At 45.2% G+C, this 21,349-nt stretch overlaps 1 protein-coding gene across 1 annotated transcript in view; it reads right to left on the minus strand.

Annotated features, from left to right (window-relative positions):
• Positions 1-21,065, minus strand: part of LOC139234780 (PH and SEC7 domain-containing protein 2-like) — a 65,358-nt gene extending 44,293 nt beyond the window's left edge. The window contains exons 1-2 of the mRNA XM_070865471.1: positions 20,930-21,065; positions 16,322-17,471 (exon numbers count right to left, since the gene is read on the minus strand). Of these exons, the coding sequence (XP_070721572.1) occupies positions 16,322-17,368 (1,047 nt within the window). The 5' untranslated portion in view covers positions 17,369-17,471; positions 20,930-21,065. The remainder of the gene's footprint in view (positions 1-16,321; positions 17,472-20,929) is intronic.
• Positions 21,066-21,349: the final 284 nt, after the last annotated feature.

Here is a 21,349-nt window from a genome sequence, read left to right on the forward strand (position 1 = left end):
TTATGTGTATGTTTGTTTCCTATTCCAATTGAGGATCGGTGTCAGCATCAAGCACTCCCAGGGCAGGTACAGCACGGGTTAGATACAGAGTAAAGCTCCCTCTACACTGTCCCATCAAACACTCCCAGGGCAGGTACAGCACGGGTTAGATACAGAATACCTAGAGAGTGGTTAGAATATGGAACTTGCATGGAGTGGTTTAAGCGAATAGCACAGATGTATTTAAGAGGCTGTTGGATAAGTACATGAGGGAGAAGGGAATTTGCTGATTGTTAGATGAAATAGGGTGGGAGGAGGCTCATGTGGAGCATAAACAACGGCATGGACCAGTTGGGCCGAATGGCCTATTTCTGTGCTGTAGATTCTATGTAATTCTATGCAAGAATACAGCTCCCTCTGTACTGCTCCAACAATATGCCTCAGTCTGCAACCTCAGCAGAATGTCCTCAAAGGCACCAAGGTGACATTTTTCCTCCCATTCTCACACCAGCCATCCAGGGAGCTCCCTGACTGAGACTGGAAATGTAGTACCAGTTATAGTTGAATGATTGTTGTATGTTAGGTGGTGTGTGTTGATTCCACAATTGGACCTGGATGGAAACGGGCCAAATGTGTCTATTTTTCCAGTAGGATGCATACTTATATACTTTTAAAGATTATTTCGCAACATGTGAAAACAGCTGGTTTGTCCTGCTATCAGTCACGACCCTACTGGCTTGTTCCAGTGATGCGCACAGTCCTTTCTTGCTCGTAGCGCTTAACAGGCCATATTCTGTTCAAACAAATAGTGATGCATGCTGTATTTTATTGGCATGATGTTTAAGCCAGAATGAGCAGCCATGCTTAGCTTTTTATCAAATATGACATTTTATCGCTTTCCACAAAATAGTAATTTAATGAGAGCTTTTGATTGATTTGGACTGCTGAAAGATGGAGGTCGAATATCGAAACACCATTAAAGCTGAAAATCCGCACCAACCAGTTTGCTAATCCTCATTTGTGGAGCCTCACAGCTACAAAAAAAATTAACAGAAACCTTGTGTAAAGCTCCTCTAAATTGTTGATAATAGTGCTCAATACACACTGTGTGATCGATTCACTTGTGCCTCTCACTGTGCTAGCATTTGGCCACATGCTTTGTAAACCTTTCACCAAGCTTGCACTTGCACGTACGCTGTGTGTATTCTCACTGACCAGCCACAGTACTCTGCATAAAGAATGGTTTGTTTTTATTAACTGGCCTCTTTACATAAACTCATGGATCCACACTGTACTCGATAGTAACAACGTTAAAAATACATCTGCACTATTCAGAAAAAGAAAGGGAGCATTCATAATTAGCCTGGTTTAAAGTTTCACTAAGGCATGGACTACAAGTACAACTTGCATTGATATAGCATCTTTAACATAGCCCCAAGGAGCTTAACAGGAGCGTTATCAGACAAAATGGACACAGAGCCAGAGAAGGAGACAGGTGACTAAAAGCATGGTCAAAGTGAGAGGTTTAAAGGAGCATCTTAAAGGAAGAGGGGAAGGTGGAGAGTGATAGGGAGGGACTTCCAAAGCGTAGAGCCTAGGCAGCTGAAGACATAGCCAATGGTGGGGTGAAGAAAATCAGAAATACGCAAGGGCTAGGATTGGAGGAATGCAGATTTCTCAGAGGGTTGTAGGGCTGGAGGAGGTTATAGAGTTGGTGAGGGATTTGAACATGAGGATGGGAATGTTAAAATCAAAGCCTTGGTGGATCGGGAGCCATTGTAGGTTAGCGAGCACAGGGGGGTGATGGGAGTACGGGACTCAGTGCAAGTTAGGATATGGCAGCAGAGGTTTGGATGTTTATGGAAGATGCAAAGTGGGAGGCCGGCCAGTGTTGGAATAGTTCAGTCTGGAGATAACAAAAGCTTGGATGAGGGTTTCAGCAGCAGATGAGCTGAGGCAGGGATGGAGACTGGTGATGTTACAGAGGTAGAAATAGGTGGTCTTTGTGATGGGGAAGATATGAGGTCAGAAACTCAACTCGGGTTCAAATAGGTTGCAGAGGATGCAAACAGTCAGGTTTAGCCTGATAACAGTGGATAGGGAGAGGGATGGAGTCGGTGACAAGGGAATGGAGTTTGTAGTGGGGGGGTCGAAGAAAATGGCTTCAGTCTTACCAATGTTTAAATGGAGGAAATGTCAGCTCATTCAGACTAGAAAGCAGACAAGAAGTCTGACGCCACAGAGGCAGTGGAAGGGTCGCGAGGGGTGGTGGTGAGGTAGAGCTGGGTGTTGTCAGCGTATATGTGGAACCTGACATTATGTTTTCGGATGATGTTCCCGAGGGGCAGCATGTAAATGAGAAATAGGAGGGGGCCAAGGATAGCTCTCCACTCACAATCCCCCTCCCCTCCGCACCCCCCCTACTTCCTTCTGTGTCTATCCCTGGAAAAATCTCTCTCCCAATTCTTCTACGACTGAACTTACAAAATCTAAACTATCCAGCCTTTGGCCCTCCATTCACCAAGCCATTTCTGCTCCGCCATGCCCTCACGACCACCTTTGATGCCGTAGTCCCTATTAAACCATTACTCTCTCTCACCCTGGCCATTACCCCGGTACAGCCCTCATCTTTGCTCTCTGAGAAACATAGAAACATAGAAAATAGGTGCAGGACTAGGCCATTCGGCCCTTCGAGTCTGCACCACCATTCAATAAGCTCATGGCTGATCATTCCCTCAGTATCCCTTTCCTGCTTTCTCTCCATACCCTTTGATCCCCTGAGCTGTAAGGGCCATATCTAATTCCCTCTTGAATATATCCAATGAACTGGCAAAAACAACTCTCTGCGGCAGGGAATTCCACAGGTTAACAACTTTGAGTGAAGAAGTTTCTCCTCATCTCAGTCCTAAATGGCCTACCTCTTATCCTAAGACTGTGTCCCCTGGTTCTGGACTTTCCCAACATTGGGAACATTCTTCCCGCATCTAACCTGTCCAGTCCCGTCAGAATCTTATATGTTTCTATGAGATCCCCTCTCATCCTTCTAAACTCCAGTGTATAAAGGCCCAGTTGATCCAGTCTCTCCTCATATGTCAGTCCAGCCATTCCTGGAATCAGTCTGGTGAACCTTCGCTGCACTCCCTCAATAGCAAGAACGTCCTTCCTCAGATTAGGAGACCAAAACTGAACACAATATTCCAGGTGAGGTCTCACCAAGGCCCTGTACAACTGCAGTAAGATCTCCCTACTCCGATACTCAGATCCCCTAGCTATGAAGGCCAACATACCATTTGCCTTCTTCACCGCCTGCTGAACCTGCATGCCAACTTTCAATGACTGATGAACCATGACACCCAGATCTCGTTGCACCTCCCCTTTTCCTAATCTGGCGCCATTCAGATAATATTCTGCCTTCGTGTTTTTGCCCCCAAAGTGGATAACTTAACATTTATCCACATTATACTGCATAAGAACATAAGAATTAGGACATTCTAAAAAGGGAGGGAGAACAGCCAGTTGTCGTGGTGCACGTTGGTACCAATGACATAGGTAAAAAAAGGAATGAGTTCCTACGAAATGAATTTAAGGAGCTAGGAGCTAAATTAAAAAGTAGGACCTCAAAAGTAGTAATCTCGGGATTGCTACCAGTGCCACGTGCTAGTCAGAGTAGGAATCGCAGGATAGCTCAGATGAATACGTGGCTTGAGCAATGGTGCAGCAGGGAGGGATTCAAATTCCTGGGGCATTGGAACCGGTTCTGGGGGAGGTGGGACCAGTACAATCCGGACGGTCTGCACCTGGGCAGAATCGGAACCAATGTCCTCGGGGGAGTGTTTGCTAGTGCTGTTGGGGAGGAGTTAAACTAATATGGCAGGGGGATGGGAACCAATGCAGGGAGATAGAGGGAAACAAAAAGGAGGCAAAAACAAAAGACAGAAAGGAGATGAGGAAAAGTGGAGGGCAGAGAAACCCAAGGCAAAGAACAAAAAGGGCCATTGTACAGCAAAATTCTAAAAGGACAGAGGGTGTTAAAAAAACAAGCCTAAAGGCTTTGTGTCTTAATGCAAGGAGTATCCGCAATAAGGTGGATGAATTAACTGTGCAAATAGATGTTAACAAATATGATGTGATTGGGATTACGGAGACGTGGCTCCAGGATGATCAGGGCTGGGAACTCAACATCCAGGGGTATTCAACATTCAGGAAGGATAGAATAAAAGGAAAAGGAGGTGGGGTAGCATTGCTGGTTAAGGAGGAGATTAAGGCAATAGTTAGGAAGGACATTAGCTTGGATGATGTGGAATCTATATGGGTAGAGCTGCAGAACACCAAAGGGCAAAAAACGTTAGTGGGAGTTGTGTACAGACCTCCAAACAGTAGTAGTGATGTTGGGGAGGGCATCAAACATGAAATTAGGGGTGCGTGCAATAAAGGTGCAGCAGTTATAATGGGTGACTTTAATATGCACATAGATTGGGCTAACCAAACTGGAAGCAATACGGTGGAGGAGGATTTTCTGGAGTGCATAAGGGATGGTTTTTTAGACCAATATGTCGAGGAACCAACTAGGGGGGAGGCCATCTTAGACTGGGTGTTATGTAATGAGAGAGGATTAATTAGCAATCTCGTTGTGCGAGGCCCCTTGGGGAAGAGTGACCATAATATGGTGGAATTCTGCATTGGGATGGAGAATGAAACAGTTAATTCAGAGACCATGGTCCAGAACTTAAAGAAGGCTAACTTTGAATTGGCTGGGATGGATTGGCGAATGATACTTAAGGGGTTGACTGTGGATGGGCAATGGCAGACATTTAGAGACCGCATGGATGAACTACAACAATTGTACATTCCTGTCTGGCATAAAAATAAAAAAGGGAAGGTGGCTCAACCGTGGCTATCAAGGGAAATCAGGGATAGTATTAAAGCCAAGGAAGTGGCATACAAATTGGCCAGAAATAGCAGCGAACCTGGGGACTGGGAGAAATTTAGAACTCAGCAGAGGAGGACAAAGGGTTTGATTAGGGCAGGGAAAATGGAGTATGAGAAGAAGCTTGCAGGGAACATTAAGACGGATTGCAAAAGTTTCTACAGATATGTAAAGAGAAAAAGGTTGGTAAAGACAAACGTAGGTCCGCTGCAATCAGAATCAGGGGAAGTCATAACGGGGAACAAAGAAATGGCGGACCAATTGAACAAGTACTTTGGTTCAGTATTCATTGATGAGGACACAAACAACCTTCCAGTTATAAAAGGGGTCGGGGGGTCTAGTAAGGAGGAGGAACTGAGGGAAATCCTTATTAGCCGGGAAATTGTGTTGGGGAAATTGATGGGATTGAAGGCCGATAAATCCCCAGGGCCTGATGGACTGCATCCCAGAGTACTTAAGGAGGTGGCCTTGGAAATAGTGGATGCGTTGACAGTCATTTTCCAACATTCCATTGACTCTGGATCAGTTCCTATGGAGTGGAGGGTAGCCAATGTAACCCCACTTTTTAAAAAAGGAGGGAGAGAGAAAACAGGGAATTATAGACCGGTCAGCCTGACATCGGTAGTGGGTAAAATGATGGAATCAATTATTAAGGATGTCATAGCAGTGCATTTGGAAAGAGGTGACATGATAGGTCCAAGTCAGCATGGATTTGTGAAAGGGAAATCATGCTTGACAAATCTTCTGGAATTTTTTGAGGATGTTTCCAGTAGAGTGGATAAGGGAGAACCAGTTGATGTGGTATATTTGGACTTTCAGAAGGCGTTCGACAAGGTCCCACACAAGAGATTGATGTGCAAAGTTAGAGGGGGTAGTGTACTGACATGGATTGAGAACTGGTTGTCAGACAGGAAGCAAAGAGTAGGAGTAAATGGGTACTTTTCAGAATGGCAGGCAGTGACTAGTGGGGTACCGCAAGGTTCTGTGCTGGGGCCCCAGCTGTTTACACTGTACATTAATGATTTAGATGAGGGGATTAAATGTAGTATCTCCAAATTTGCGGATGACACTAAGTTGGGTGGCAGTGTGAGCTGCGAGGAGGATGCTGTGAGGCTGCAGAGCGACTTGGATAGGTTAGGTGAGTGGGCAAATGCATGGCAGATGAAGTATAATGTGGATAAATGTGAGGTTATCCACTTTGGTGGTAAAAACAGAGAGACAGACTATTATCTGAATGGTGACAGATTAGGAAAAGGGGAGGTGCAAAGAGACCTGGGTGTCATGGTACATCAGTCATTGAAGGTTGGCATGCAGGTGCAGCAGGCGGTTAAGAAAGCAAATGGCATGTTGGCCTTCATAGCAAGGGGATTTGAGTACAGGGGCAGGGATGTGTTGCTACAGATGTACAGGGCATTGGTGAGGCCACACCTGGAGTATTGTGTACAGTTTTGGTCTCCTAACCTGAGGAAGGACATTCTTGCTATTGAGGGAGTGCAGCGAAGGTTCACCAGACTGATTCCCGGGATGGCGGGACTGACCTATCAAGAAAGACTGGATCAACTGGGCTTGTATTCACTGGAGTTCAGAAGAATGAGAGGGGACCTCATAGGAACATTTAAAATTCTGACGGGGTTAGACAGGTTAGATGCAGGAAGAATGTTCCCAATGTTGGGGAAGTCCAGAACCAGAGGTCACAGTCTAAGGATAAGGGGTAAGCCATTTAGGACCGAGATGCGGAGGAACTTCTTCACCCAGAGAGTGGTGAACCTGTGGAATTCTCTACCACAGAAAGTTGTTGAGGCCAATTCACTAAATATATTCAAAAAGGAGTTAGATGAGGTCCTTACTACTAGGGGGATCAAGGAGTATGGCGAGAAAGCAGGAATGGGGTACTGAAGTTGAATGTTCAGCCATGAACTCATTGAATGGCGGTGCAGGCTAGAAGGGCCGAATGGCCTACTCCTGCACCTATTTTCTATGTTTCTATGTTTCTATCTAGCCCCTCGAACCTGTTCCGCCATTCAGATCATGACTGATCTGGCCGTGGTCTCAGCTCCACTTACCCGTCCGCTCCCCATAACCCTTAATTCCCTTATTGGTTAAAAATCTATCTATCTGTGATTTGAATACATTCAATGAGCTAGCCTCAACTGCTTCCCTGGGCAGAGAATTCCACAGATTCACAACCCTCTGGGAGAAGAAATTCCTTCTCAACTGGTTTTAAATTGGTTCCCCCATATTTTGAGGCTGTGCCCCCTAGTTCTAGTCTCCCCGACCAGTGGAAACAACCTCTCTACCTCTATCTTGTCTATCCCTTTCATTATTTTAAATGTTTCTATAAGATCACCCCTCAACCTTCTGAACTCCAACGAGTAAAGACCCAGTCTACTCAATCTATCATCATAAGGTAACCCTCTCATCTCCATGGAATCAGCCTAGTGAATCGTCTCTGTACCCCCTCCAAAGCTAGTATATCCTTCCTTAAGTAAGGTGACCAAAACTGCATACAGTACTCCAGGTGCGGCCTCACCAATACCCTGTACAGTTGCAGCAGGACCTCCCTGCTTTTGTACTCCATCCCTCTCGCAATGAAGGCCAACATTCCATTCGCCTTCCTGATTACCTGCTGCACCTGCAAACTAACTTTTTGGGATTCATGCACAAGGACCCCCAGGTCCCTCTGCACCGCAGCATGTTGTAATTTCTCCCCATTCAAATAATATTCCCTTTTACTGTTTTTTTTCCAAGGTGGATGACCTCACATTTTCCGACATTGTATTCTATCTGCCAAACCTTAGCCCATTCGCTTAACCTATCTAAATCTCTTTGCAGCCTCTAAGTGTCCTCTACACAACCCACTTTCCCACTAATCTTTGTGTCATCTGCAAATTTTGTTACACTACACTCTGTTCCCTCTTCCAGGTCATCTATGTATATTGTAAACAGTTGTGGTCCCAGCACCGATCCCTGTGGCACACCACTAACCACCGATTTCCAACCCGAAAAGGACCCATTTATCCCGACTCTCTGCTTTCTGTTAGCCAGCCAATTCTCTATCCATGCTAATACATTTCCTCTGACTCCGCGTACCTTTATCTTCTGCAGTAGCCTTTTGTGTGCCACCTTATCGAATGCCTTTTGGAAATCTAAATACACCACATCCATCGGTGCACCTCTATCCACCATGCTCGTTATATCCTCAAAGAATTCCAGTAAATCTGCCATGCTTTTGCCCACTCACCTAACCTGTCCAAGTCACCCTGCAGCCTCTTAGCATCCTCCTCACAGCTCACACCGCCACCCAGTTTAGTGTCATCCGCAAACTTGGAGATATTACACTCAATTCCTTCATCTAAATCATTAATATATATTGTAAAGAGCTGGGGTCCCAGCACTGAGCCCTGCGGCACTCCACTAGTCACTGCCTGCCATTCTGAAAAGGACCCGTTTATCCCGACTCTCTGCTTCCTGTCTGCCAAGCAGTTCTCTGTCCACGTCAGTACATTACTCCCAATACCATGTGCTTTGATTTTGCACACCAATCTCTTGTGTGGGGCCTTGTCAAAAGCCTTTTGAAAGTCAACTACACCACATCCACTGGTTCTCCCTTGTCCACTCTGCTAGTTACATCCTCAAAAAATTCCAGAAGATTCGTCAAGCATGATTTCCCCTTCATAAATCCATGCTGACTTGGTCCGATCCTGTCACTGCTTTCCAAATGCGCTGTTATTTCATCCTTAATGATTGATTCCAACATTTTCCCCACTACTGATGTCAGGCTAACCGGTCTATAATTACCCGTTTTCTCTCTCCCTCCTTTTTTAAAAAGTGGTGTTACATTAGCTACCCTCCAGTCCATAGGTACTGGTCCAGAGTCGATAGACTGTTGGAAAATGATCACCAATGCATCCACTATTTCTAGGGCCACTTCCTTAAGTACTCTGAGATGCAGACTATCAGGCCCTAGGGATTTATCAGCCTTCAATCCCATCAATTTCCCTAACACAATTAACCGCCTAATAAGGATATCCTTCAGTACCTCCTTCTCACTAGACCTACTGTCCCCTAGTACAATCGGAAGGTTAGTTGTGTCTTCCTTTGTGAAGACAGAACCGAAGTATTTGTTCAACCGGTCTGCCATTTCTTTATTCCCCATTATAAATTCATCTGACTCCGACTGCAAGGGACCTATGTTTGTCTTGACTAATCTTTTTCTCTTCACATATTTATAGAAGCTTTTGCAGTCAGTTTTTATGTTCCCTGCAAGCTTCCTCTCGTACTCTATTTTCTCCCTCTTAATTAAACCCTTAGTCTTCCTCTGTTGAATTCTAAATTTCTCCCAGTCCTCAGGTTTGTTGCTTTTTTTTAGCCAATTTATATGCCTCTTCCTTGGTTTTAACACTGTCCTTAATTTCCCTTGTTAGCCACGGTTGAGCCACCTTCCCCGTTTTATTTTTACTCCAGACAGGGATGTACAGTTGCTGAAGTTCATCCATGTGATCTTTAAATGTTTGCCATTGCTTATCCACCGTCAACCCTTTAAGTATCCATTCCCATTCTATTCTAGCCGATTCACGCCTCATACCGTCGAAGTTACCTTTCCTTAAGTTCAGGACCCTAGTTTCCGAATTAACTGTGTCACTTGCCATCTTAATAAAGAATTCTACCATATTATGGTCAGTCTTCTCCAAGGGGCCTCGCACAACAAGATTGCTAATTAGTCCCTTCTCATTACACATCACCCAGTCTAGGATGGCCAGCTCTCTAGTTGGTTCCTTGACATATTGGTCTAGAAAACCATCCCTAATACACTCCAGGAAATCCTCCTCCACCGCATTGCTACCAGTTTGGTTCACCCAATCAATATGTAGATTAAAGTCGCCCATGATAACTGCTGTACCTTTATTGCACACATCATTTATTTCTTGTTTGATGCTGAGAGCAGAGAGTCGGGATAAACGGGTCCTTTTCAGAATGGCAGGCAGTGACTAGTGGAGTGCCGCAGGGCTCAGTGCTGGGACCCCAGCTCTTTACAATATACATTAACGATTTAGATGAAGGAATTGAGTGTAATATTTCCAAGTTTGCGGATGACACTAAACTGGTTGGCGGTGTGAGCTGTGAGGAGGATGCTAAGAGGCTGCAGGGTGACTTGGATAGGTTAGGTGAGTGGACAAATGCATGGCAGATGCAGTATAATGTGGATAAATGTGAGGTTATCCATTTTGGAGGCAAAAACACGAAGGAAGAATATTATCTGGATGGCGGCAGATTAGGAAAAGGGGAGGTGCAATGAGACCTGGGTATCATGGTTCATCAGTTGCTGAAAGTGGGCATGCAGGTACAGCAGGCGGTGAAGAAGGCAAATGGTATGTTGGCCTTCATAGCTAGGGGATTTGAGTATAGGAGCAGGGAGGTCTTACTGCAGTTGTACAGGGCCTTAGTGAGGCCTCACCTGGAATATTGTGTACAGTTTTGGTCTCCTAATCTGAGGAAGGACGTTCTTGCTATTGAGGGAGTGCAGCGAAGGTTCACCAGACTGATTCCAGGGATGGCTGGACTGTCATATGAGGAGAGACTGGATCAACTGGGCCTTTATTCACTGGAGTTTAGAAGGATGAGAGGGGATCTCATAGAAACATATAAGATTCTGATGAGACTGGACCGGTTAGATGTGGGAAGAATGGTCCCGATGTTGGGGAAGTCCAGAACCAAGGGACATAGTCTTAGGATAAGGGATAGGCCATTTAGGACCGAGATGAGGAGAAACTTCTTCACTCAGAGAGTTGTTAACCTGTGGAATTCCCTGCCGCAGAGAGTTGTTGATGCCAGTTCATTGGATATATTCAAGAGGGAGTTAGATATGGCCCTTACGGCTAAGGGAATCAAGGGGTATGGAGAGAGAGCAGGAAAGGGGTACTGAGGTGAATGATCAGCCATGATCTTATTGAATGGCAGTGCAGGCTCGAAGGGCCATATGGCCTACTCCTGCACCTATTTTCTATGTTTCCATGTTTGTCCCACCCATACAACCACCTCTCCAATATACTTATATACTTTGTATACTACTTAAATATTGACATGGTCTCTCTGGTGCAATTCCACACCCTCACAATCCTTTGTAAAAGGTTTCTCCCGCTCTCCGTCCTAAATCTCTATCTTTTATCTACATTTCCTCATTCTAGATCCCTCAACTTCTGGAAACACTGTATTTTTTTATCTAACCTGTTCTATCCCTTCATAATTTGAAACACTTCGGGTTGAATTTTCCGGTCCTGGCCGCCTCTGTTTTCGGCAATAGCGGCGGTGAGCTCTTCTGGGAAGGTGGCCAGCTTCCAGCGCCCCGCCGGGGTTTTCGGGACCGGTTTCAGCGGGGGGGGGGAGCATTACCACCCTGGTTGTGACACCGGATCGATTCTTGCCTCCCGCCCGATCCATAGCGCTGCGTACAGTGCCCCCTGCCGGGAGCGCCTGTGAGAGTGGGTGGTCAGAGCTGCAGAGGCTGCAATTGAGGTAAGTAACGTTGACCTTAGGTAAGTGTGATTGTTTTTTTTTTGTGATTTATGTTGTGGTGGCGTGAGGTATTTTGGGGGAATGTTTTTGGTGGATTTTTTCAGGGTTTTCTTTCTCCCCAGGCCTCTCTCGGAGCCTCCGAGGCTGGCTCTTTAGCTCGGGATTTTCGCATGCTCAGCCAACTTAGCACCCTAAGAGAGGTGTGCAACGCCTCCCTTAGTGCTCCGCCCCACACTCAGGGCCTAGCTGCCTAATTTTGCTGACTGAGATGCAAACTTTTTCCAGGTGGTTTCAGGACTGCCCCACCACCATTATCGCCCCAAATCTTAAAAACAACGTTCTTTTTTAAATACCTTATAATCTCTGTTCGAATGAAGACAACCCCAATTTTTCAAGTCTTTCTTTGTATTAATGTTTCAACATACCAAGCAGCACTGAATCTGCACCGTGTATTCTTGGTATCACCTCCACATCCTTCCTATAATGTGGGGACCAAAACTGTGCACAGTACTCCAGCTGTGGTTTTATGCTGATGTAGTTTCACCATTACATCTCGATTTTTCAATCACACTTATTTCCTGTAGCTCTTGCTCCATTATACATTTGACTGACTCAAAGTAACACAGCAGCAAATAAGAACTGAAGAGGCAAGGAAGTAAAGAATCGAAAAGCGGTTAGAATATTGCAAAATAGAAACTGCTAAGGACTTCATAGAATCATACAGCACTGAAGGAGGCCATTTGGCTCATCGAGTCTGCGCCAGCTCTTTCACAGAGCAATCCAGTTAGTCCCACTCCCCCTCTCTTTCCCCATAGCCCTGCAAATTTTCTCCTTTTAGTATTTATCCAATTCCCTTAGGAAATCAACGCCATACACTATGCATTTACATAGCGCCTTTCATGACCTCAGGACGTCCCAAATGCTTTACAGCCACTGACTTATTTTTGACATGTAGTTACTGTTGTAATGTGGGAAACGCAGCAGCCAATTTGTGCACAGCAAGCTCCCTCAAACAGCAATGTGTTTATGACCATTTTTTTTGTGATGTTGGCTGAGGGATAAATATTGGTCACTGGGGATAACTCCCTTGATCTTCTTCGAAATAGTGTCATGGGAACTTTTATGTCCACCTGAGCGAGCAGATGGGGCCTCGGTTTAACGTCTCATCTGAAAGATGGCACCTCCAACAGTGTGATGCTCCCTCAGCACTGCACTATAGTGTCAGCCTAGATTTTGTGCTCAAGTTTCTGGAGCAGGGCTTGAACCCACAACCTTCGTACTCAGAGGCAAGAGTGCTGCCCACTGAGCCATGGCTAACACTAAAGCTGATTGATTATTCAGGAGTGCCCACCAGTATTTATTTTTTGAAAGGTGAGCCAATTGAATCACTTAAAATGCTTTGTAAAAAGATTTTCTTCCCTATTTTTTGTTATACAGGTGAACCTCATTTATCCAGAACTCCCTTATCCAGAACCACCCCTCGTCCAGAACCATTCCCGGCTGCTGGGTAGCGCGTGCTCAGAACTCCGACATGAACAAATTGAAGTCCTTCCTCGCTGCCGACTCCCACAATCGTTGGCCTGACCCCGTGATCGACCGCCGCCCCCGCCCCCCTCATGATCTCTCTGCCGCACTCCCAGCCCCAAGCCAACCAGCCCAGATATCCCCTTGCTCAGTACCTGTACCATCCAATTTAACGTGACCAACCCTTGTCTGTAAAAATCCGTTATCCAGAACAGGCCAGGTCCCGAGGGTTCTAGATAAGGGAGGTTCAGCCTGTACTCAAATAGGCAAATGATGAAACACGCACTGACTAAAGCTGATGCTAAACAGGGTCAGTTGCCAAAAGAGCATTTGGTGGTATGCAAATCTGCAAACTTTCCTACAAAGGCTGACAGTTAGGCCTGCAGCACTGTCCAAAGGTAAGTGCGTTCCGGATTTAATCGAGGTGCTTCTATTTACAATTTATAATTATTCACTTACAAATGCATTTACTGAACATTAAAGCACGTGTAAAAGTGACAGATTGTTCAAATTAGCTGTCTTCACAGCTAGCAAACAGCATGTGTCCGAGAGAAACAGTTAGTTATGAAAAACGATTGCATTTATTAGCAAAACTGAGTAGGTGGCATTACACGAATTAACAACATTTCTGGTCAGCTTCCAGCAGTATCTGCTTAGGTATTTGAAGAAAACTTGGAAAACATATTTCTAAAATATTATTCGGGTAGATTTATATTGGGACCGAATTGCCCCTTTTTTAAGGCCCATTACCCCTAAGAGGCGGGGGCAAGCGGATGATGCGACCCATGCGGAATTGCCCCCGGGCTAGGGACGGCAGAAACAGGTTTCCGCCGTGCCCCATGTTTCCGCCCCGCCTAGTGCTCTGACCCCTTGTCGGCCACATGCCAATCCCTTTCTGCCCCACGAGAGAAATTGGCCCACGGGAGCGCGTCCTCCGCGGGTCGGTGCCCCCGACAGCTTCCTACGGCAGGAAACTGGCAGTGGCTGGGCGGTGCGGCCGCCATTTTGTTTTACTTGTCGGCCGAAAAGTCAGCTCAATAGGCAGCCTGGCACCCCCTCTTGGGTACCGCGCCACTGGCTCAGCCGAAACCCTCCCTGGTGGCCCAGTGGGCTCGACGTAAGCCTCACAATGTCCCTCCCTTTAAGGGACGTAGCAACGTCTCAACGCAGACATGCTCAGCTGAGCGCTGATGACACCACCCACCTTCTGCCCCACTCCTGACCCTCTTCCGTCCCTCTGCCGCCCCGAACACCGCCCCGTTCATTTTGGTAAACAAAGTTCCCAATTTCCGTCTATTCCCCGCCCCATCTACTGGTGCTAATTCACGACTTCATTCAAATTATCCGCCCCAAACGGGGCAGAGAGCAATTTCGGCTCCTCACATTTACAACAAAAGCGAGGCTTTTGGTATGTGTGAGATAGACAGAAGTCCACTTCAGCTATGCTAGCCTGATGTGCTCAATGTACATCTTTGAGAGTCAGCGAGAGACACACAAACCCTGTTCAAGAACCAGTCCCAAAATACCCAGTTCATTGTTTAAAGAAGCTTTTTAGGAAGTTACAAACCAGTGGTGCCAGAACACAGGATTGTTGTCATATTGTCAAATGCCAGCATCCTCACCATGGTGTCACCCCGCAGCACCCTCACCATGGTGTCACCCACCACCCTCACCGTGGTGTCACCCACCACCCTCACCGTGGTGTCACCCCCAGCACCCTTACCGTGGTGTCACCCCGTCCCCAGCACCCTCACCGTGGTGTCACCCTAACCCCAGCACCCTCACCGTGGTGTCACCCCGCTCCCAACCCTCACCATGGTGTCACCCTACCCCCAGCACCCTCACCGTGGTGTCACCCCCAGCACCCTCACCGTGGTGTCACCCCGTCCCCAGCACCCTCACCGTGGTGTCACCCCCAGCACCCTCACTGTGGTGTCACCCTGTCCCCAGCACCCTCACCGTGGTGTCACCCCGTCCCCAGCACCCTCACCGTGGTGTCACCCCCAGCACCCTCACTGTGGTGTCACCCTGTCCCCAGCACCCTCACCGTGGTGTCACCCTACCCCCAGCACCCTCACCGTGGTGTCACCCCGCTCCCAACCCTCACCATGGTGTCACCCTACCCCCAGCACCCTCACCGTGGTGTCACCCCCAGCACCCTCACCGTGGTGTCACCCCGTCCCCAGCACCCTCACCGTGGTGTCACCCCCAGCACCCTCACTGTGGTGTCACCCTGTCCCCAGCACCCTCACCGTGGTGTCACCCCGTCCCCAGCACCCTCACCGTGGTGTCACCCCACAGCACCCTCACCGTGGTGTCACCCACCACCCTCACCGTGGTGTCACCCCACAGCACCCTCACCGTGGTGTCACCCACCACCCTCACCGTGGTGTCACCCCACAGCACCCTCACCATGGTATCACCCACCACCCTCACCGTGGTGTCACCCCACAGCACCCTCACCGTGGTGTCACCCACCACCCTCACCGTGGTGTCACCCCCAGCACAATCCCCCAAGCCCTATTGGAGCTTTAGTACGTGCCCATTGCAGGTAAACCTCTACCTCCTGCGCACCAACACTGCCAAATGCCAAGCACGTATCTCTACCTTGTTCACCTTACATACTCTCTTTATTTATGTGTATCCTCAGCTTTAAGGGCAAGGATAATAGTTCAATACATAGGTAATTAAATAAAAATAGACTAAAGCCCTCATATACAGTTACCAGAGGATAATGGTCAGAGTCACAGAATTTGATCCTCAATGCACCATTAAGAATTCCAAAACACCACTTGCTAGAAATGGAATTTGATTCATTGAGTCACTGTAAATCTCTGGCTCTGGTACGTTACATAACCCTGATTGTTACAGAACAAGTATTCTCTGACTCACTGTCAACAACGCCAGAGGGGACCTGCTAGTATTTATCATCATCATAGGCAGTCCTCGAAATCGAGGAAGACTTGCTTCCACTCTAAAAGTGAGTTCTTAGGTGACTGAACAGTCCAATATGGGATTACAGCTTCTGTCATAGGTTGGACAGACAGTCATTGACGGAAAGTCTAGTATTTATATCAATGTTTTGAGAATGTGTGTCACACTCCTGACATCACACAGTGTCAGAAGTATGATAAAACAGAAAGACAGTCCCTTCATGCTTTCTTTTTCACACTTGGAGCCTGACATTTATAAGTACCTGGAAATCTGCAAACATCACCTGTACTCGAGAGTCCGGAGTACCTGTGACCAACATCACCGGAGATATGATCGCATTAGGTAAAAGATAGAACCGAAACTTCACACCAAAAGGGATGAATGAAGCTCAATGTTCACAAACCTCTATTTCTACAGCTTCACGTTGCAAAAAGATCCCATTACCTCTGTCTCTGTTGATTCGTTATTCCATACCACCAGCTCCTTGTGCACTGAAGCAATGTATGAAGGCAATATGGATGCTGAATCATGTGTGCTTAGCCCGTAGCAGGTTTCTGGAACAGCTTCTCCAACCCCATGATTTTCCACATCATTGCTTGATGGATCACAGTCCATGGGCATTGCCACAGGATCCAGATTATTCTTATCTCCTAACTCCGTGTGCTCAGTTTGGGGAATTTCTGTGATAGAAATTGGAACAAATGCTTGGTTCTGATGCCACACGTCATGTTGTAAAAAAGCAACATCTGATGGGTCCATAACAACTTCATCAGGTGTTGTCGCTGTATCAGAAACCGGGGCTAAATCTCCAGATTTTTCCTTCAAAACCTCTTCATCGGTTTCTTCACTGAAAGAGGGTGTTAAGGGTTCTGAAGTACTTGGGCTCTCCGTAATCATCCAGTCTGAATTATCAAATAGCTTGTCAGTACTTTCCCCATCACAGTTTTCTGTTTCCTTGGTCCTTTTAGTCAGTAATACAGCTTGTACCCATGGAGTGCATCCATCACTGTCCAATGAACTTGTGCTTCCTGATTGACTAGAAGCATCTAATTTGTCTTCAGTGTCCTCAAAAAGATGTCTGTTTGTGAGTTCATGAGTACATGTTTCAATTGGCCCGAAGTCTAAACTCTCACTGTGGCAGAATGTGCTTTTGTTTTCTAAACTAAAAGTCAAGATTGGACTCTCTGCAGCAATATTATGATCATTCTGTTCTTCATTGGGATCCTCCATGTACCTGAAGTCACTTGGCTCTGCCTGGTTAATACCTGGATTGGCTGAGATCTGAAAAGGGTTTGTTTCGAAGAGGATATTGCTGCCCTGTGCCTCTGGCTCAGAAAATCCTAATAACCCAGAGACGTCAATACTGAAAGGGCTCTCATCTTGTGCACTGCTGCCATTGTCTTCTTCGGTGTTGCCATCTCCTTCTGCACCATCAGGATCTTTTGAGGAGACCGTCTGATCCATATTATTCAGGAAATCAAAATGATCCATCTTCAAATATCAAAGGGAACACTACCAAGTCATAAAAGGTCAGTTATGGGAGATTTCAGTGGAATTCTTGAAGGAGTTACGGTCATCTTTTTGCCATGGTGATCTGTTAAATAATAATTAGAGTGACTGTGAAATTTTCATCTGTGCAAACATATCGGCAAATTCACAATTTTTTTGTGCTCTTACACAGCTTCCAGAATTAAGATTTTCGGAAGAAGAATGATAAAAGGCAACTGTCAGATCTGCAAAGGATCTACGAATGAATCCTAAGTGAGTGTAATTCGAGCATAAATCGTCCCATTCAGTGCAGATCAAGATTCAAGCCACTTTGTTCTTCCTGACTTACTGGTAGTAATATGACTCCCTACTTAAGACAGTAAACTCTTTACATCTCTATTTAATCTGAAGAAAATGCCTCCAGGAGGACATTGACCTACTTTATTTCCCTTTGCCTTTTGCTCAACAAATAGAACGTCGTCTGTGACTGGCATTCTAGTGTTAGAGGCCCACAGCGGAGCTCAGTCAGAGCTTCACGTCAGCCAGAACACATTGGCCTTGTCTCAAACGTACTTTAACCAACAGATGTAGGTCGATGAAATAAAAATCTTTTAATCTAAAGTGAATGAATGACAGCTACAGTTTAACAGAATAAGTTCCAGGATGTGACAGCAGGCTAGGTCGAAACTGTGCTGAGAGGCGTCACAAATAAGCTGCAGATCAATGTCCTTTATAGAATCATAGAAAAATGATGACACAGGAAGCCATTCAGCCCATTGTGTCCATGTCGAAAGGTGTACTTTACAGTACCTAGAGCTAAGATTAATTTTTAAAACACCTTACATTTATGTAGCCCCTTTCATGATCTATGAATGTCCCAAAGCACTTTACAGCCAATTAAGTACTTTTGAAGTGTAGTCACCATTGCAGTGTCGGAGTCTGGTGTATTTGGAATGCAGAGACAGCTTTTTATATTCATTTACTTAATGGTGATATTTTTTGCTGAGGAGAAATTAATGGTATTTTGAATGCTTGGCTAAGAAATTCCAGCAGAGACCACAGACAGGAGAATGCGGAATCTAATTATTAAATTTAAACTCTTAAATTGTTCAGCTATTATCTGACCTAGTTAATCTGGTTGACTGTCTATTGAGAAACTGTGACATTTTAGCAATTATAAGGGAGGTTCCTAGTGCTAGGCCATGTAAAGTTCCAGAATAACTAGAACTACAAACAAATTACAGAAGGAAAACTGTGTCCTTATTGCAGTGTGGAATACTGCAAATAGGGATACCACATCATCACATTCCTATAACAATTATTTAAAAGAATATTGTAATCGAACTGATAGAATTATAGAAGTTACAGCAGAAAAGGAAGCCATGGGTCATTGCACCTAGAATCATAGAAAAATTCTGACACATAAGGAGGCCATTCGGCCCATCGTGTCGATGCTGGTGGAAAAAGAGCTATCCAGCCTAATACCACCTTCCAGCACTAGGTATGTAACTCTGTAGGTTACGGCACTTAAATATGGTGAGGGTTTCTGCCTCTACCATCCTTTCAGGCAGTGAGTTCCAGACCTCCACCACCCTCTGGGTGACATTATTTTTTCCTCATCTTCCCTCTAATCCTTCTACCAACTTCTTTAAAGTTGACCTCTGATTATTGACCTCTCTGCTAAGGGAAATAGGTCCTTCTTATCCACTCTGTCTAGGCCCCTCATCATTTTATACACCTCACTGTGCCAATTCTTCACATGGAGCTTTCTACTCTCAGACCATTTCTCTGGCCTTTCTCCTTGTCCTTGTAAATTCTTTCTTTTCAAATATGAATCCACTTTTTGTTTGTATGGTGTTCTAGTTTCTGCCTCAATAGCCTCTTGTGATGAAACATTCCATGTTCCTTTGTCTGGTACACATTCTGCTAACATTCCCTTTGTTCCCCCAGTGACAGCTCGCATTCCCTGCCCTCTTCTGATTAATTCATCAACTCAACAACCTGTGGAAACAGGCTTTCGCTATTTATCCTCTCAAATCTTTCATCATTTTATAAACCTCTATTAAATTCTCCCCATAATCTTCTCTGTTTCAGTGTATAAAGTCCCAAGTTTTTATGCTTTTTATCTCGTGTTTATATTCACAACTGTATTTATATTCCAAATACTGCATTTTATTGGGATAAAATTTAATAGTTTAATCTTAACTGATTTTACTGGACTTTAATATCACGGTAAATTCAAGAAAGAGTGTTATTAATTGAAATGTGTAAAATTGTAATTCTAGATATACTTTGTGACATCGCAGTGAAAATGATGTGGAGGAGGCCTTTGTGTTGTCCTTGTAATGTCACTGGCTTTAAAAATAAAAAGGCTTCATAATGCTGCTCACTTCATGTGACTGATTACTTGTTTTAGCAGCAGGGGCCAATAAAAGCTTATATTGCCCAGGTACTGGGGAAGAAAATACTCGCATAAAGCGAGCTCAGTATAATCAATAAAATCATTTCCCCAAATACTAAAAATAAATCTGTTTCTGATATCGCACCCCGACCACATAATTGAAACAAGACATGTTATAAAAAATATCATTGTATAAGTTGTAGGTTTGGGGCAATTTAGGGGATTGTAGAGAGACTTCGCTTCACCCTGCGTGCGCACTCTGCCTGGGCGTTAACAATACCACTTCCTGCTCAAGCTGACCTCCATTTCTGTCCACTGTTTCTATGTTGTCATTGACACCAGGACAAGTTGGGATTGGGAGAGGGGATTATGGTCCTGATACTTTTAGTTTATTTCAGTTTAACAGCAAATTGTACGATTGATCTTTGTAACAGCAAGGGTTATATTTTATCTGTCAGAAGAATGGCTGAAGTGTAAAGTTATTTTAGAAGGGTCCTTTGTAACCCACATGTACTATCAAAACATCAATCTATTTCTGATCTAAGTAACATATGTTGCTTTCAGTTTGACAGCAAGTTGTCTTTACACTTGGGAATTCTAATGAACACAGAAAACTTTTGTGTGTAAGAAGCCTCCAGTGAAGCCAGTTAGTCAAGGCAGTTGGGCGGAAATGAGATGGTTCAGTAAAACTCGCCATGATTGACTTGTCTCTGTTTGAGGCGTATTTCAGCCAGAAGGACTTTCCTTCCTGTTTTATTTGGGACTGTGTTACCCAGGGAGTTAATGCAGCCTGCAGGATGCAGGATACCTACTGATATGGCACCTGTACATAAACATCACCTGTCTCAAAGAGCAAACCCAGAACCGAGAAGGACTGGCAATAATTGGTGCATGTGGTGAGAGGCAGGGGAACTCCTGTGTGACTTTATAGGTCAATTTTAACTGAACACAAACTAACAGTTTATTTTTTATGACAAACATCATCTGTGTTCAATCCAGGGGATCTGGATGAGATTTATTTCATTTTACATTATAAAGACTGCACAGTGTTTAAACTGGCACCAAAACATTTAGACAACTAGCCACAGGACAGAGAAACAGGCCTTGTTTTTGGTTAAACCCACTGATTAGGTTAGTGCTTGAAATAAAGTTTGTGAACTTACCCGTCAGGCTTCCCACGTGTTACAGCATCTCTTAGCGATGCCAGCTCCCTGAGAAGTTGGCCTATCTTGCTGTCCGCAGGGGGCCTAACCAGTGCAGAGTTTTCTATTCTGTCCTATTTCTAACAAGCAGCTCTAATTTTTCAAAGTCTCTGTTCAAGTTGACACATGCTCACTTCCTTCCGCAAGTTCAACGTTTGACAGAAAATGAGTGAGGTGGGAGGATCCACAGCAGCTGGTGGCGATACTTTCTTTGTGCCACTGAACAAGTATCAGCAAAGAGCAGATACAAAGGGAGATTTGCACAGCAGCTGTGCAGTGTTATGTACTCTGTGTTAATCTGTGCTCTAGAGCATGTACAGTCTTTGAAATAATTCTGCTGCTCCCCTATTTTAAAAGTGGTTCTTTCCACCAGTGACAATC

Source organism: Pristiophorus japonicus, chromosome 22 (assembly GCF_044704955.1).
Source record: "Pristiophorus japonicus isolate sPriJap1 chromosome 22, sPriJap1.hap1, whole genome shotgun sequence".
Classification (NCBI taxonomy): Eukaryota; Metazoa; Chordata; class Chondrichthyes; family Pristiophoridae; genus Pristiophorus; species Pristiophorus japonicus.